At 41.9% G+C, this 18,379-nt stretch overlaps 1 protein-coding gene across 2 annotated transcripts in view; it reads right to left on the reverse strand.

The window, feature by feature from the left end:
* Positions 1-5,442: 5,442 nt before the first annotated feature.
* Positions 5,443-18,379, reverse strand: part of tmcc3 (transmembrane and coiled-coil domain family 3) — a 64,131-nt gene continuing 51,194 nt past the window's right edge. For both annotated transcript variants that reach the window (XM_033615264.2, XM_033615265.2), the window contains exons 2-5: positions 11,528-11,692; positions 9,928-10,709; positions 9,017-9,152; positions 5,443-6,525 (exon numbers count right to left, since the gene is read on the reverse strand). In XM_033615264.2, coding sequence (XP_033471155.1) covers positions 6,223-6,525; positions 9,017-9,152; positions 9,928-10,709; positions 11,528-11,692 — 1,386 coding nt within the window. In that variant the 3' untranslated portion in view covers positions 5,443-6,222. The remainder of the gene's footprint in view (positions 6,526-9,016; positions 9,153-9,927; positions 10,710-11,527; positions 11,693-18,379) is intronic.

The raw sequence follows: 18,379 nt of genomic DNA on the forward strand, positions 1-18,379 counted from the left end.
TGTGTAAATCTACCCTCCACTACGCTTATCTCAAAGTTTTGGACATGTATCAGATTTTTGTGCCAATATACAACAGCAAAAAGTGGACTGACCTGCAGTTAATTTTAAGTATTTCAACAGTTGTTATAAAAGGTGATAAAGATCTTGGATTTTAGAGGCTTCATAAATCACATCAGTCAATGACTATACTTACTCATAAACTTAATAAAAACACATGTTTGCCAAGAACTGCATTTAATATGCCACTAAAGCCATCAGATATAAGACTTTCTTCTTCAGTTGAAAAGGAGCATTTAAAAAAATCAGTTCCACGTCCTTGATAAAGTTATAGTCCCCCTCAGACAAGACAACATTTCCACAGTAACCATGTCTGACAGCCGCACACACTGAGCTTGTCACCATCCATCATTATAAACTGATTTGTTTTTCCATGACGGTCAACAACTCAGTCTGTCTGATCCTTGTCTCTCATCACGGCTGCTCTGAAATGTTCATCAGTTTAAATTAATTATTGTTTCTGTGCAGAGAGTTAGACGAGAGAATTAAATTGACATTGTTATCAATGTTTTTTTTACTGTTGAGGGGAAAACCAATAAAAGTATTTTATGATGTTTTCAATGAGCCACAGTACAAAGGAAAAATGTGATTTTCTTTTTAAAAGGGACAGTTCATCAACATTTTAGTCTAGATTGTTTTATCTTCAACACATCAGAGTGACTGCAGAGGGGCCACAAAATTAATGTGTGGGAATTTAAGTTTTAAAGGAGCAGTGTGTAGATTTAGTGGCATCTAGTGGTGAAGATAGCAGATTGCAACCAGCTGAAACTTCTGGTTAGAATTCCTTCAGTGTTCATTGTTCAGGAGGTTTTTTACCAGGAGCTGAATTATCCACAGAGGTCTCTTCCTCTCCAAAACAAACAAACCAGGTGATTTAAACGGGTTAAAACACTGAATAAAGCAGTTTGATTTGTCACACAGGGCTGCCAACTATGGTGGCTGATGCGAAACCACAAATGGTCCTATCTAGAGCCACTGTTTTGTTTGGCCATTCTGGGCTACTGTAGAAACATGGCTGACTCTGTGGACGAGGACCCGCTATCTATGTAGATATAAACGCTACATTCTGAGGTAACAAAAACACAATGATTCTTTTTTTCAAGTGATTATTCACTAAAGAAAACATACTTGTTATTTTATATTCCATTTCTGGCAATATGTCCACCTAAATCCTACACACTGGAGCTTTTAAGTTTTTTTGGGTCAAAAATACAAATATGTCTGAAAATACACATTAACATGTATCTAACTTAAAAAAATACTTTTTTTTGCAAAGATAAATCGGCCTGCTTATGTAAAAAAAAATAAAAATTTTACAGTACATGACATCACATCATTAAAGATAGGCTACCTGTTACCCATGAATCATTGTGCAATAGTTTGAGCTAGCCAACGCTAAATCACAGTTATCCATGACGGTGAGGTCAACTACTAAATGGTTGCTACATTTACGCACTATTGAAACATATTGGCCAATTAGCTGTATTATTATTCCAAGTGTACAGACAATCTTGTGAGCTTCGATGGATCGTTTCGTAACTTTACGAACAAGAGACTCGTACACACCGCCCACCTCAGAAACAACCGAGGAAAGTAAAGATGGTGAGGCTAAAGCAGCTAGCCGTGCTACAACTGCTGCTAAATTAGCAGCTACAAACGAGAGAAGGCCCAAAAGTATTCACAGAATCATCTCAAGTACGACTCAATTTTGTACAATATATGTTGTAGGGGGCCCCTGCTCCATCTTTCTTTCAGCTCAGGGGTCCTTAGCCTTAAAAAAAAAAAAAAAAACCTTTAAGACCACAGAAAAAAAATTAGCTTTCAATTTTGGGGTGTACTGTCCCTTTAAATTTCAGCAGTCTGGCTACTATTTATGATTTATCCGACAAATGTAAGTGCAGGTAAGAGCAAACTTATTATTTCTTGATTTTAAAAATGAAAGAAAGTGTTTCAAAAGTAATGGAAAAATGTAGTTCATGTATATTTAATGAGGACACTGTGACAGCAAATAATTCTGAATAATTCTGACTTAAATGAACCATTAAAAAACATCTAAAAATAAATATTCTAACCGTAGAGAGCATCCTTCAGTGGGGTTTTCTCCTCAGCAGTGCTCCACGCCGTGCAGCTGGTGTTTGTCAAAGTCATTTACACCCATTTTATGTATGAATTCCTTATGATGCTCTCAGAGCGGTTTGATCCCCGTCCTTAAATCACATCACACAGCCTGTCTGATGAGTCATGTATAATAAATGAGATGTTAGGAATGGGAAACAGGAAAACAGGGGAACTGATAGGAATTAGAAGATCTGGAACAATTTTAGAAAAACAGAGATTTATTTTCTCTTTTGAAAAAACAAAAACTAAAGCACATAGAAGAGACATAAACGTGAAAATATAGAGAACAGCTTTGGAGAGGTGGAGCACGTCTCTCCTGAAGAGAAGACAAATAGTTTCTGAGCCAATTTGGAAAAAAGAAAAACATCAGAGACTGATGGTAAGAAAACAAAGTAGTAACAGTGTTACTTCAAAAGGCTTGTATGCCTTAAAAATCTCCATATTTGGCTTTCGAAGGGAAACAGAATACAAAGGAGGAGGAAATAAGCTGCATTGAAAAGGCATCAGTCCCAGTTCACCCCCCTCATCATCATCATCACAGTGATACAGGGTTGAGGAGCATGGAGCTACATTGTTCAGTTTCCTCTGTCTAATCTGTGATGCTGCATTCAGGTCACGTGGGAAAAACAGTCGCTATAGTGTTGATATTAACTGGTAAATGCTGCTTGGGAATTTTAGGTTACTGACACTTCAGTATTTTAGTACAACAGACAAACTTATTTGAAGTAAAACAATCTTCATCCTCCAAGTCATTAAAATATGACAGCAGGGCAGGACTTCCTGTGCTGGTTTCATCTCATATGAGTCACTTCCCAGCGGTGAGAGTGAAAAAGCTGAGAGGAATTATCATGAGTAACAGAAATATGTTCGCAGTAATCACTCATGCTCTCTGCGTGCCATGACACAAGTTTCAACAGGTGGGAATCCCTTCAGGTCAGGACTTTGAACTCTCAGGAACGCTTTGCTGTTGTTATTCCCACAGGATATGAAGGCAGCACGACATCAAAGGCTTCACACAGACGTCAATTTGTTCTGTTCGCCTTGTAAAAAAAAGGCAATTCAATAAAAATCAAGCATGCGCACGTTTAGAGTTTTCCTCTGATCATCTCGGCCGTCCTCACAGGTCACATGCTAGCTGCTTGTTGCTAAAGCCGCAGTCTTTGTGTAAAGCACATCAACGCAGGAGTTTTTTCTCAATTAGCTTTGAGAAGCAAAACAGTAACCCGACAAACATCAAACTGATTTTACAGGACGAAAACCCCAAAAGCATCAAATCAACAAGACGGGAGGCAGTTTGAAAGCTTTCCTTTAAAAAGGAATAGTTTGACATTTTGGGAAATAAGCTTAGGAACACTGATAGAGAGAGGAAAGTGAGACTGATATCACCCTCATGTCTGTACAGTAAATATAAAGCCACAGCCTGTTAGCTTAGATTAGCATAAAGATTGGAAACAGAGGTAAACAGCTGGTCGGAGTTTAACAAAATCTACCAATGAGCACCTCAAAGGCTCTCTCACTGATTAACATGTTACTTTGTGTGTTTACAGCAGGTTGCAGGAAGTTCATGCAGATTCCACCCAATAAATAGTCCTGCACAATATTTTCTGTACAGATCAAACAATATATATATAGAACATACTGATTAGTGAGCTTTACAGAAGCTGGTAGGTGGAGTTTGTTACTGTCTGACAGAGCCAGGCTAGCTGTTTCCCCTTGTTTCCCATCTTAATGCTAAGCTAAGCTAATCGTCTCCTGACCTAGCTTCATGTAGACATGAGTGTTGTTAGTAGAGATGCACCGATTGACATTTTCTCAGCCTATTCTGATTTCCGATTCTTTAAAATTCTGACCTGCTAACTCCAATTTTCTCTCTTTCTAAGAGCTATAATCGACAGCATGCACAAACATACTTGGAACTTTTCTTAAAAACCCTGGAAACTTTGCTGAAATAATTCATATGTGGTATCAAATATGAGTCTCATTAAGCATCCACAAACCATTTCTCAGGATTGTGGAGGTGTGATCAGATCACGTTTAATTAACAGCTCCCTTTCAGCTCAAGTAACGTTAAGGCCCGAACATACTTGGGCGTACTATAAGCAGAGCGGACTCCGCGAGGAATGTCCGCAGTCATTCGGGCTTTCATAGTCGAGCGCACTTCCGCATTGTAGTTTCCTGTAAAAATGTCCATGAAAAATCCCCGCGATGTGAAAAATACATGCTGAGCAGTCACTCGTGCACGGAGCGGAGTCCGCGCGGTCGTAAAATCTGAGCTTTGCGCGCACAGGGCTTGCGGATGTCTGCTTTGAGTCCGCGCGGACCTCCACGGAGTCCGTTCCGCGTACGTTCCGCCCAAGTATGTTCGGGCCTTTACCGTTTCCTTTCAGTCACTGGCGTTGAAACGTTTTGCTGCAACGGAATCAACTACCAAATTTATCACATGGACCTACTTGGTTCAAAAGCTAACAAGCCTAACTAGCAAACTACGCTAGGGGCCGAACACATGCGGTGAGGAAATCAGACTTTTAGACCCAGCGCAATGAATGGTTAAGTTTCACTATCATAGTGCCTACAATTCTGCTGCTCCGTCTGTTCCAATAGTACGTTCTGCGTTCTGAGAACGGTATCGGAACAGTACATATATTCCAGCAGCGCACCTCATGAATGGTCTAGCTCCAAAAATAGAAAATCCAAACGTGGCAGCAGACATAATGGCTGGCGGCCACAAATAATAACTGTGTGGGAAACTCTGCACTGACATGAAACAGTTAGCATTAGCTTGTCTATGTGAAACTTTACATCTTATTGTCAACTACCCCAGAGGTCTGCTAGTTATCTACACGGTAAACCATCCATATTTGTGTTTTCATCGAGCTATACCCTCTGGACTACGCTAAATGTTTTAGTGTAGTCCAGTCTGCTAGCTAGTTTAACACCACAGCTTTCAAACCATGTGCAGCATGCAAGGGAATGGATTACAACTTCTGACAATAGTCTGTTTGTGACGTGATTCATCATGTGGGGGCGTGCAAGTAAATTTGATCGGCACAGGGTCAGCTCCATGTGGAGCAAGCTAAAAATCTACCGATTTCGTTCACCAGCTGATCAATCGGTACATCTCTAGTCGTTAATGTTCTCACCAACCTCTCACCAATAAAATGAACATTTCACAAAATGTGAAACAACTTCCTAAACACAATAGACACACACACAAGCAGGCGTACACGACATGAACATACACTCAGACAAACACAAACACACAACAGCTTAAAAATGTCCTTTTTAATGAGACACTGACAAGAAAGAAAGAAAGAAAGAAACGTCACATAAATACAGAAGAGTTGAGTACACGCAGTACAAATCACCCTTCAGGTGGATGTGTCTTTGTGTTGTCACAGCTGGCTGGTGTACAAGGAGGCGTACTGTGTGCGGGCTCAACGCTGCTCGACTGGACACAAACCGCCAGCGAGTGTTTGTTTAGAGGTGTGAGGTGGTGCTATCACAGATACGCTTCCCTTTAAGGGCAGGAAATAATCGCTGTATTTCCATGCACCAATGATATTCTCTATATTTAGATTTTAGCGCGTGTTGTTGGTGCGATCCAGAATCTTCTGACGACCACATGAGAGCAGGTGACGAGTCACAAAGCCAATAATGCGGCTGATCACTTCCAGCTGATTGATCTTTTAGTGGTCTGATACTTTGGACTGTAGTGATGCACTTTAATGTCAGTGTGTGCAAAGTGTGTGTGTTTGCACCTGCAGCCTTTGTCACAGTTATATTTATATCAGCTTACATCTGTGTGTTGGAATTACAGTAGAGGTGCATTCTGGGAAAGGCTGTGTATTTGTGTGGACCCATTTAGACATGCAAAGCACAGCCATAAATCACGGCGGGGCCCAAAATCTCTGGGGAACTGGGGCTGGTGTAAGGCTACATGTAAACTCCCTCCCCAGTGTTTTCTGCGTTGCCATGACAACACACCTCGCAGAGAACTTGACTCCAGGGTCGGCGTACGTTTTCTGGTCTCACTTGTGCTCTTGTGCATCAGTGCGGGAGGAGCAATCGTTCCAACGCGCACGGTAGATGTTCCCAGTTCTTCCACAGCAGCGCCAACACGGACACGCCCACGCAGGTAAGCGCCAGGTGGAGGCGGCTACGCAGCAGCGGGGCGGTGAACTTGGCCGCCGTGGAAACGCACACGAGGATCACGGTGACGATAGCGAGCATGATGTTGATGCACTTCCCCAGCAGCACCTTTGCATCGGTGTTTTCCAGCTGAACTGTCTGCTGCTGCTGCTGGTGGAGCTCCAGCTTAGACACACGAGTCTGGCACGACTCCAGGACCTCCTACACACACACACACACACACAATCTGGTTGAGATCAGGGAAATACTGAAGAGCAGTGACTCACAGGGGAAGGGCAGTGAAACTGGAGGATTAGATATGAGTTGACATCAGCTGCATTAGAAATGAACACGAGTTGTGTTTAACATTACAAATGAACTGGAGATGCTGAAGGCAACTCGGTGGCTCAGGTGAGTCTTACTTGTCTTTTTCTATAAAAAGACAAACATCCCAAATTGAAAACAAAAATGGGAATTGTACAGCCAATTAAAAAAGAACAGAATCTTCCTTTTAATGGTACCAATATTACTAAACATAGAAATACAGGAGGTTACCGAATTACATAACAACCTAGTCAAATCAGCTCAAACTACAATACCCATGATCCTTAGCCACTTTTGGAAATATTGAGCTCTTTAGCAGAACCATTTCTAATGGATTGTGTCATTGTTCACTGGTGCTCTGTAAATATGCTCTGTGATTTCAACATTGGATTAATGTGCTAACTGGCTAACTAGCGTCCAGACAGTCTTCCGGTTTCCCTTTATGAATGACGATTACAGACGACTGCCATCTGCTGGTATGGAGGGGTACGTCCTCCCACACAGGCACAAAACACATGCACTCGGTCGTCGGTTTTGTGAGTTCATGTGCAACTTTGTGGCTGAGACACAGCGACGAGAGGCGAAGCAACAAGGGGCTGTCATCACGGCTAGTTCTCCAGCGCTGGTATGGTGTGTCTGGGCCTTCAATCTTAAAACTCTGTGGTTGGATGATTCTTACCAAAATGCACCTTAGGGTTCAGTATTAAGTTTTCTTACTACTACTACTACTACTACTACTACTACTACTGACATTTTATCAAAGAACCAGATGTTTTCTAACACAACAGGGCTGCACAAATAGATGACATCACGATAATTTATCAAAGTCATTCCATGATGTGTTACAGTTTTGCTAATTAACAAATATCTGCATCAAAATCAGACTTAAAAGATGGTTCTTCTCCTGAACTCTGTGTAATTCTTAGCAGCAAAATAAAAATACCCAGTGTACCCAAAGATATAGGTTAAAGGGATAGTGTACCCAAAAATGAAAATTCAGCCATTATCTACTCACCCATATGCTGACAAAGGCGCGGAGCACAGAGAAGCAGTCAGAGCTACAGGCTACAGTGAGGCTAAAAACAGAGTTCACATGACGTTTTTCCAAACAACTTTTTATGTCGGGCTGCAGCACACTTGGATCACTACAGATGAGCATGTTGGAGATACTTTGTGGTTTCAATTTTGTGTTCTTGGACGTTAGTCTGGAGCGCCGTCAGCCATTAGGTGTGCTAGCTGCTCCCCCCGCCGATCTCTGCAAGGGATGTGAGGACTCAAAAACTTCACCAAGGCCTCCGTCGGCATATGGGTGAGTAGATAATGGCTGAATTTTCATTTTTGGGTGCACTATCCCTTTAACTAAAAATAAATATACTATAACAAAATTCAACCAATTGAAAACTTGTGCTTTTTGGACACATACTTGGCGAAATGAAATGGGATTGCATTGGTCATTTTAGTCTGTCTTATCTGTCTTTGAGAGCTGGATGGTTAAGCTGACATGCTGTGCAGCGTCAGTGTTCTAAATGTCCAAGTTGACAAGTTGACGCTGGAAAAGTTAGCAACGCTATTCTTCTTGGCTTTCATTCCTTTCATGGTTGTTGAACAAGATGGTTGTGCTGCTTTGCTGCGGACATGAGTCTCATTTACTCGTTGCATATGATTTGTTTTTGCTTAATAACACGCCCTAAATCTGAAATTCTTCCAAACAACAGATGATCCATTTTGAGGGATTAACTCAGCTGCCTCTGCTCCAGACATTTGATTTTTTGTTTTGCCTTTCTGCTCTCTGTTGAATATTATTGTCTCCTCTTGACTGCCGCTGCAACGTTCAGGGAAGTTTTCAACAGGCTGCAGCAAGGCACCATGGAAGCTGAGGCTGGCTGTTAGTTTAGGAAGCGCTTGATTTGATAAGCAGCAAAGTCTTTTATAAGCAGAGCACGAGATCGAGATTAATATTTGATTAATTGTGCGGGCCTATTTTGTAGTTGTAATCCGATTGGGAGTTTCACGTACATGTAAACATTGTCTGTGGAAAAAACTAATTGCTCTTTTACACCCAGGACCAGGGAAACCTGAAGTAGCCGCTCTCCTTTGGCGACTCTGGTCACTCTGTTCAATTTATAATAAAATAAAACTGATATCCTCACATTTACAATGAATCTGCAAAGGGCACATTTTAACTTGATACATGCCTTCAACACTTAATAGATTGTAACTTTCTGTCCATCATTTAATCAAATAATGATTTCAGTACTGGACTTCTGTGTCTGTATACTCAGAACAGAGAAATTATAGTGCTGCACTTGTTCAAATATATGTTTAAATTGAGTCTGTGGTGTATTACATAACTCGTTCTTTCATATGTGTATACAGAAACACACATTACCTGAATGTCTCTGGCCCTCTCATAGGCCTGGTATGCCACCTTCTCCTCGATACTGGCCAGTTCCTGCTTCAGATTATTGGTCTCATGCATGTGGAGCTCCGTCAAGTCGTTTAACTGGTCCTCCAACCGCTCATACCTGACACACACACACACACGCAGAGTGACAGGGCCAAGGAGAGAGAGCAGGAGAAAATGATGCATAATTAAATGTATGTGTGGGCGAGTAACAGTGCAGCAGTTTATCTACTACTGCAACATAGCTGAAAACATTTGCCCTTGGTTGACTTAGCAACAGTCGGGAGGTTTGTGTGTGTGTGTGTGTGTGTGTGTGTGTGTGTGTGTGAGCTCTGCTGTCTATTTTTAGTTTAGAAAAGCATATATTAACTGTCAAAAGCTCTTTAAAGCTCAACAGATGTACAAACAAACTGCTAGGAGTGTTACTGTAGGGTGCGGGTTATTGACACACCTGCAGCACAAAATATTTGCACTGATATGTTGAGATAGATTTTTAAAAGGGGTTTTTTTTTGCTTGTGACGCCTTAAAATGAAGTACAGTACTTGTGACCTTTCCTACTTCTACAGGTTATGGCTTTAGTGTGGCCATGCATATGAGCCGCTCAACCAGAGAGTCATTTTGCCCTCAGGGATGGTTTCATCTGAAGGACTTTAAGGGGTATAAGAAAGATTAACTACTCAGTATTTTGCGAGAAAAAAGAGGAAAATATACGTAATAATTTTGTCTATCCAAAAGCAATATAGATTTCTTTCCAATGTCTTTAATCTTCTTGCAGATATGGACCTTGTGTATTTGAACAGACCATTACTGCGTGTGTGTGTGTGTGTGTCCTGTGTGGGTATGATTATGATATGGGGGTTACATTCCTTGACGCTGTGATGCCGCTGGGACCTACCTGTATCTCTCCTCCTGCATCATCTGTGTGAAGTAGCTGTAATCTCGTTTGAACTGTGTATTCAGAGTCTCCATGTCCTCTGCCAGCTGTGCCTGAGCCTCCCTGATCTCCCGCACCATGTCCAGCACCTCCCCCAGCCGCCCGTTGGAGTCCGACCTCCCCGCACCTCCAGATCCAGCCCCGGAGCCCCCTGCCGGGTTCCCGTTTGAGTCAGCGGACGCGGACGTCCCCGTGGAGCACTCGTCATCACTGTGGTACTTACTCGTCTTCGCTACCGTGGTGGCACTCCCGCTCAGACCCCTTGCCCCAGCGTCCACCTGCAGCCCCGACCCCGACTCCATGGAGTTCTTGAGGTGGGCGATGTTGTCAGCGCTACCGAACTTGTTCCTAATGAGGTTGGCAAACTCCCGCGACTTGTTGAAGAAGAACGGCGGTGAGAGCGACACCCCGGGCCCGATTGTCTTCACTTTATCCAGCGCCGGGTGCCGTCCGGTGGCGCTGACGTCCCGCAGGCTGCCCTCCTTACTGTGTGTCCCGGACTCCTTGCTGCTGCCGTCCTTGTGGCTGTGTTTGCCGTTGGTCTCGCCGTCCTTCACGCGGCGGTGGTACTGCTCCAGCTTCCTCTGCAGCCGGGCGATGGAGTGCGCCGACTTCTGGTTCTTCTTTTCAAAGACCTGACGTATTCGTGACACCTGCTGCTTGTCGGCATTGTTCACAAGCTTCAAGTACTCGGCGACGTTCTGGTCCCGAGCCGTCTGCTCCACCTTAATCTGCTCCGTCACCTGAAGGCAGAATGAAAGGAGAAGCATGGATTTAATAAACGCTTGATTTAGAATGTTAAAAAAATTGCATCAATAATTTGGAAGTGTATATGTATCCTTATACACATGCATTATTAATCTGTTTGTATCAGTGATATATCAGGGTCTCAAAATAACAATAATGTTGTTTATTGCAATCATTTCTGGAAAATATATCGTCCCATTAAAGTAGTTATAGTGACAGGTCTAATATTTGGTGCCCACTGACAATGTAGACTCGAAATAAAAAAACTCAAAATAAAATGCTTTGTTGCTTTGTTTGTATTTTTCACTGGGAGCAGAACTTCATTACATTATTTGTCGTTAATCTCTTCATTAGGTTTTGGTTACGGCCGCAAAATACTTTTAAAAATGAGAATAAACCACTAAATCAGCTGAAAATGATCAAACTAAATTGCACTGATGCCTAATGATCGTATAGTGGAAATAATTCCTCTCTGAGAAACTCTTCTACCAATGAAAGCTGAGACAGAAGGGACTGAAATGAAAATAAATCACAAGATAGGATAGAATACATTTTCTTGGTAATTAAACCAATTAATTTAATAGCCGTTTTGATTGGTATCTGTGGTCTCCACTGAAATCTAATTAGCTCATCATTAAATTAATGTTTTCTTTTACTGCTCTACGAACCACCACCAGAATGAGCTCAGCAGGTATTTCATTATATCTCTGTGGTGTATGTTCGGAGGGCCCACGTGTCTCACAGCGCTCTGCAAGTCAAACACAGTAAATCCACAGTGAGAGCACACAGGAGGAGATGATTTGTTTCCTCTGACCTTGAGGATCTTCTGCTGCAGGCTGTCAATACCCAGCGCTCCCTTGGTGAAATCCAGGCCCACTCCGTCATCGCCGACACTGTCCACCACGTCCAGGTTGGACTCCGAGCCGCCGCGACGAATGGGCACCGGGATGCTGAGGACATCGCAAGAGCTGCGCTCTGCCTATAAACACACACACAACAGAATGAAGAGGAGTGAGATAAAGACTGCAACTCAAGATTACTAAAAGACTGTGGAAAAACAATGCCTGCTGCATTTTCCTGGAGCCCAAGGTGACGTCTCATTTTGTTTGACTGAGTCTGATATACCCAGATATGCAGGTCACAGTGATATATGATGAAACTAGAGAAATTTTCTGCCTATTTTTTTCTGTTCATTGATTCATGCAGTCGGCTGTAAGGCCACCAACACACCAAGGCGACGGTTGGCTCTCAGTCAATGTCGGGCCGTAGGTGAGTGTCTGTGACCCTAGTTTTTTCAGTGTGTCCAATACCAATGGCCCTTGTCGGCTTTTTTTCTGCCAATTCAGCGTGTTAAATCTGTGTCAGAGCCAGCGGAGCCCCTTAAGCCCTGTTTCCCCCGAGCAGTACCATACAGTTCAGTTGGGTACGCTCTTTTTGTTTCCACTGTGAAAAGTTGTGGATGGTCCCAATGGAACCGTTCCGTACCGTCCCCATGTTTGGTCCCCCCTCTGTTGGGGTACCTAGCACACAGATCTGGTACTAAAAGGTGGAGCTGTGAACACTGCAGTCTGATTGGTCAGTAGAGGACGGTCACTCTGCTCAGAGCTAAGTTGTGTCTGGAGGCTCATGTAACCACTGTTCATACTGTGGAGAGTTTTATTACACTGAACAAAAATATAAACGCAACACTTTTGTTTTTGCTCCCATTTTTCATGAGCTGAACTCAAAGATCTAAAACATTTTCTATACACACAAAAGATTTTATTGATGGCATTTTGAATGCACAGAGATACCGTGACGAGATCCTGAGGCCCATTGTTGTGCCATTCATCCACGACCATCACCTCATGTTGCAGCATGATAATGTACGGCCCCATGTTGCAAGGATCTGTACACAATTCCTGGAAGCTGAAAACATTCCAGTTCTTGCATGGCCAGCATATTCACCGGACATGTCACCCATTGAGCATGTTTGGGATGTTCTGGACTGGCGTATACGACAGCGTGTTCCAGTTCCTGCCAATATCCAGCAACTTCTCACAGCCATTGAGGAGGAGTGGACCAACATTCCACAGGCCACAATCAACAACCTGATCAACTCTATGCGAAGGAGATGTGTTGCACTGCGTGAGGCAAATGGTGGTCACACCAGATACACCAGACCCCCCCCCAATAAAGCAAAACTGCACATTTCAGAGTGGCCTTTTATTGTGGCCAGCCTAAGGCACACCTGTGCAATAATCATGCTGTCTAATCAGCATCTTGATATGCCACACCTGTGAGGTGGGATGGATTATCTCGGCAAAGAGAAGTGCTCACTAACACAGATTTAGACAGATTTGTGAACAATATTTGAGGGAAATGGTCTTTTGTGTATAGAAAATGTTTTAGATCTTTGAGTTCAGCTCATGAAAAATGGGAGCAAAAACAAAAGTGTTGTGTTTATATTTTTGTTCAGTGTAGTAAACTGTAACTATAAAATGAAAGGAGAAAAATAATCTAATTCACTGGGACTGAAACAGAGGAAATACAGTGAGTGCTGGACGGAGCAGTGAGTGACAACAACCCCGCCCACATTTAAGAGGACTGTTTGTGGTGGAAACACTAGGGTCTAGGTACCATGTCTGAAGGGTTACTGTAGGTTCCAAAGGTACCATACTGAAAGTATTTGGTAGAAACGGGGCTTTACTGAGAAAAATCACTCTGATTTTTAGCCCAGACACAGCCAATGTGAAGGGATGCAACAGTCAGATTTTCTTGCCACTAGTTCTTTGATGTCGGTTTGTTGTGTCGGGCCTTAAGTTATATATTTGAGACACAAAAATTCAGCACCCAGGGTGTTATCAGGAGTGGAGCTGATGTCATGATGGCTTGAAAATCTAAAGCCTGACAGTCTGACAGTCTTATTGTTATTATGGCCTTGGAGAAATATCAGCCCTCACACATGGTTCAGGTATACATGTGATAACTGCTGCTGAGAGGTGCAAAATTGTGTAACGCCTCATTCAACAGCTTCAGACACGAAATGACAGCCCTTCTATTGATTTTCCAGACAAAATACATGTTATAAAAAGCAATGCCCTTTTTAAAAACTAAGGGGACAAAATACATTTGCAGACAGACGTCAGACGCTGCAGTCTGCACAGGCTTTTAGGCAAACTAGAGTACCAAAAACCTGCTGCCTCTTGAGCCATTAATATAAAACATCCGGTGTGTTCCTATGGCCTCACATAAAAAGCTTCTTTCATCCTCACCAGTTTTTCTCAATCTCTCAGTTTAACTGTCTGTCTTGTCTCTCGGCAAAAAAACAAAATAAGAGGATCTAAATAGTATTGACTGGAGAGTGTTGGGAGGATACTTGTGTTTGGACTGGAAGGAAAGAGGAGGAAAAAGGCAGCTGATGACACAGTAAATCTGTCTGAAGACCGCACAATGGTCAGTTAGTGGAGCAGCGTGGAGCCCAAGGCTCCAAACAAAGCAGCCTCCAGTGCGTCTTGTTCTGAAAATCCACTCTCTGTATTGACAAAAGCAGACCATTACGTAAGGCTAACCTAAAATATTAGTATGTGGTAACTCTTGTTGCCACGGCAGCAAAGCGCACACAGACAGACTAAGCTCTGAAACACACACACACACACACGCACACACAAACAGACGAGCAAACTGCTGACATACCCTGAAGACCTTTTCTGTTTTTTCGGCTTTATTCTCTTTGTCTCTTTCTTACAGGAGCAGAGTACATGACACTTTAATTGTGTCCTGTGGCTTTGTGATGCATCCTGCCGAGTCAGCACTGAATAACAGTCCAGTTACTAACTTTGCATCATTTTTATCCCCCAACATAAAAAGCCATTCATGTAAATCTTTTGTTCTGAATCACAGTGGACTTCTTGCTACTCCTGAGTACAGATGGCTAACACCCTCAGAACATCATGCATAACACATCCATCGGTCCTACCAGACGGCCAGAAATGCAGCCAGAACAAACCTTTGCTGTAAATAAACACTGATTCAATCAACATTTAGTCAAAAATACAGAAACATTCACTGTGTGTAGCTTTTTTTGGTCAGACTCTGGTAGCTTCTGATGACATTTTATAATGGTAGGGTAAGGCTACTGACCCTTGGAGAGACCAGGTTTTTAAAGCGCAACTTCATTATTTTTCAACCTGGACCATATTTCCCCATGTTTTTGCGTGTAGGTGATTAATGGAGACAATTTATTTTTTAATTGGTCCAATATTGAGCGAGAGTGCTGCAGCTGGCAGTAGCTGAACAGGCTGCAATTAACCAGTCGGGGCATGCTCACACTGTCATTTTACATCCTCTAAAAGTGTCTGAGGACATTATATTATAGAAAGGATCAGAGATATAGCCTTTGTTGAAGAGTAAGATCCTTTTTGTTTAACTAGAAACAACCCTGAAGTCACTGTCACCAAACCTGTCACCAGACTCCATTTAAATAAACAGTAATTTTATCATCATAAAACATACTTCATTCAGAATCGACAGTAACAGAATACAACCCTCAAAAAACATGTTGGTTCATCTTTCAACTGTTCCAACAATCACCAACTCTGGTTTGGTTGAAATAAACCCTTAATTCACCCAGTTAGACGTTGAGAATATGCTGCCACTATACACGCTAAAATGATTGTTTATTTAAATGAAATCTGGTGGGTTTGGTTATGGTGATTTCAGGGCTGATTCTGGTTAAACAAAAAGGATCTTACTCTTTAGCAAAATGTCTATCTCTGTAGGGAGTCTTTATTTAATGCTGTCAGACACTTTGAATAACAATCTGAACCTGTCTGTGGCAAAAACAAGGATTTTTAGCAGACGTATACGACACCGCAAACATGGTCCTAGTGACATTTCTGCCAGTTTCACTGCTGCCGGCTCCTTTTTATTGTTTATTTAACTGTTCAGTTATACTGTGTTTTCTGTAAACATATTCTCCCCAAATAATCATCTAAATGTGGTTTTACGACAGAGAAATGCTTCTAAAATTTCCTTTATTTAAATGTATTTAAATAGCTAGCATATCACACACAAATCTCTGAGCTGCATTGTGGGTAATGTAGAGGCAATATTTTGAGAAGGACGAAGACGATATTACTGCTTCTGCTGCATCGATTTTGTTACTACTTTTAAAAATAAAACTGTTCATCAAGAGTCTGACGATGTTATAGGTGTGATGCTTAATCAGTGGATTAAAATCCCCATTTCTTTACGTCATTAAAACTTGAAGAAACAATAATTAACGTGGCTTTCACTAGTGCTGGCGTCACAGATGTTTGTGTCCTGCAGCTGGAACAGCGGGTGGTAAAAGGTTAATCAGAAAAATCATGAACAGATGATTTAATAATCAAAGTTAGTGAAGTCAATCAGCTGCAGCCTGATGATTAGTGCGTGATCACACTGTGAGCCCATGGCAAAGAACAAGTACATTATCTTCCCACTGCAGCGTACACAAAACCTCACGAAAAAACACTTGAATATTTTACATTTGTGACCCGATCACGCTTTCATTTGCACAAACCAAACATTTTTGCCTTCCCTCTCACATACACACAGCCCCGTCATAAATCAGCGGGTTGCAGGAGAGTCAAGTGTACAAACATGCGGCTGGTCGGTGGTGCCTCACACTCAGCAGTCCACACACGTATTGGATATCCATTGGAAAGTGGGTCTGAGGGTGTGGGAGTAGGAAATTATTAACATGAACACACAGAGGCACCATATGTCTCTTAGGGCACACGTGTCTGTTTTACAGAGCAGATATCAGGTCACAGGTCAACTCGTCCTATGACCCAGTCTGCACTGAGGCCATTTAGATTATTATACAGATGGATGGTCACACAACCAAAACACACAAACAACACACACCAGGGCATTCATCCACTGGGAAATATGAAGGAGATATTCGGATATGTCTGAAACTAGACGATTCAACTTGTCTGTAAGACATAAAAAACGAACAGATGTGAAGGCAGAATGTCTCAGAAATGAAACATGGGCTCCGATCCATTTCCTTGGAGAGAAATCCTGGCCATGAAACTTCCTGCAAATATGTTCTAAATTGGATTTGTTGCAGCAGACGGCCTAAAAGTGAGAAAGCTGACAAAAGTAATGTAATGTCCTGGTGGCTGAGCTGGTTAATTTACATAACATCTGCAGCCTCCTGGGTTTAAATCGGGTCTGGAAGCTTTGGTGCATACAAAAACATCTACATACACAAAAATCTCACACGCTCTACTGATCAACAACGATCCTTTCACTAACAGTCACACAAATAAATGAACACTGTAAAGTATTCCATTTTTGACAGGACTGGTTGATTAATTCATTTGTCAAATCAACAGAAAATACACAGTTGACAACTTCTTAAATACATCTCAGCTTCCTAAATGTGTTAATTTGCTGCTTTTCAGTGTTTTGTGAGACTGTAAGTAAATATCTTTGAATTTTTAACCTTTGGTCACACAAAACAACCCGAAGAAGTCAACTTTGTTCAGGGAATCAAGATGGATTTTAAGATTAATCACAAAACAAGACAAGTTTACATTGATGCTAGCTGCTCTGTGAAGCTGTGTATTTTTAAGCACAGCAGAGCTCTGAACTAAATGCTAACATCACCATGCTAACCAGGATTGGAAATTAGCACTAGCCACCAGCCAAATGCTGGTAATCTGCAAGTAGCTGCTAGATTTGCTTCACACACCAGCCTTAAAAAAACAACAAAGGTAATCTATTGAGTGGCTGGTAGACTTTGGAATCCAGTAGCCACAGTGGTACGTGGACAAAAAAGTTAATTTCAAATTCTGATGCTAACACGCAAATAATCACAATGCTAACATGTTAATGTTTAGCAGCCAATGTTTCCAATTTTCACTGATTTAGTTTAACATGTTAATTAACACTAAACACAAAGCATAGCTGGGGCTGATGGGAATCTGATGAGTTTTGCAGGTATTGAAACTAGGGCTGCCACGATTAGTCGACTAATCGACTAGTAAAATAATCGGTGACTATTTTAGTAGTCGACTAATCGGTTTGAGTCATTTTTCATAGAAAAGTACTATAAAAGTACCCCAAAATACTCTTACTGCAGCTTCTTAGGTTCAGATATTGGCAGCTTTACACACTCTCCCATGACAGTGAACTAAAATCCTTTGGCGTGAGTATGAAACAAGACATCAGATGACGTAATTTGGGGGTTTGGGCGAGACAGACTGACATTTTTCAACATTTTAACACATTTTTCGATGAAATGATTAGTCGACTGATGGAAGAAATAATCGATAGATTAGTTGACACTGAAAATAATCGTTAGTGGCAGCCCTAATTGAAACTGTACAAATTAAAATGTTACCCTGATGATGATGATAGATACAATGTCAGATTTGTACTTCAGTTATTCCAACTCATCTGAAGGGAACATGAATTTGTGTTCCAAATTTCATGGCAACGAATCCAATAGCTGTCCAGACATTTCACTCAAATTCTGTAGAGTTCAACACTGGACCAAAATGACGGACGTAAACTCTAATGGCTGCGGGGAAATTTGTTCTCAGATCCAACTGGACTAAAAATACAGATACCCGACCCTCTTTTCCCGAGATACAACAGATCAAACTCAATGCATGTCCATGAGGAGAGAGAC

The sequence above is a fragment of the Epinephelus lanceolatus genome, chromosome 23 (genome assembly GCF_041903045.1).
Source record: "Epinephelus lanceolatus isolate andai-2023 chromosome 23, ASM4190304v1, whole genome shotgun sequence".
Classification (NCBI taxonomy): Eukaryota; Metazoa; Chordata; class Actinopteri; order Perciformes; family Serranidae; genus Epinephelus; species Epinephelus lanceolatus.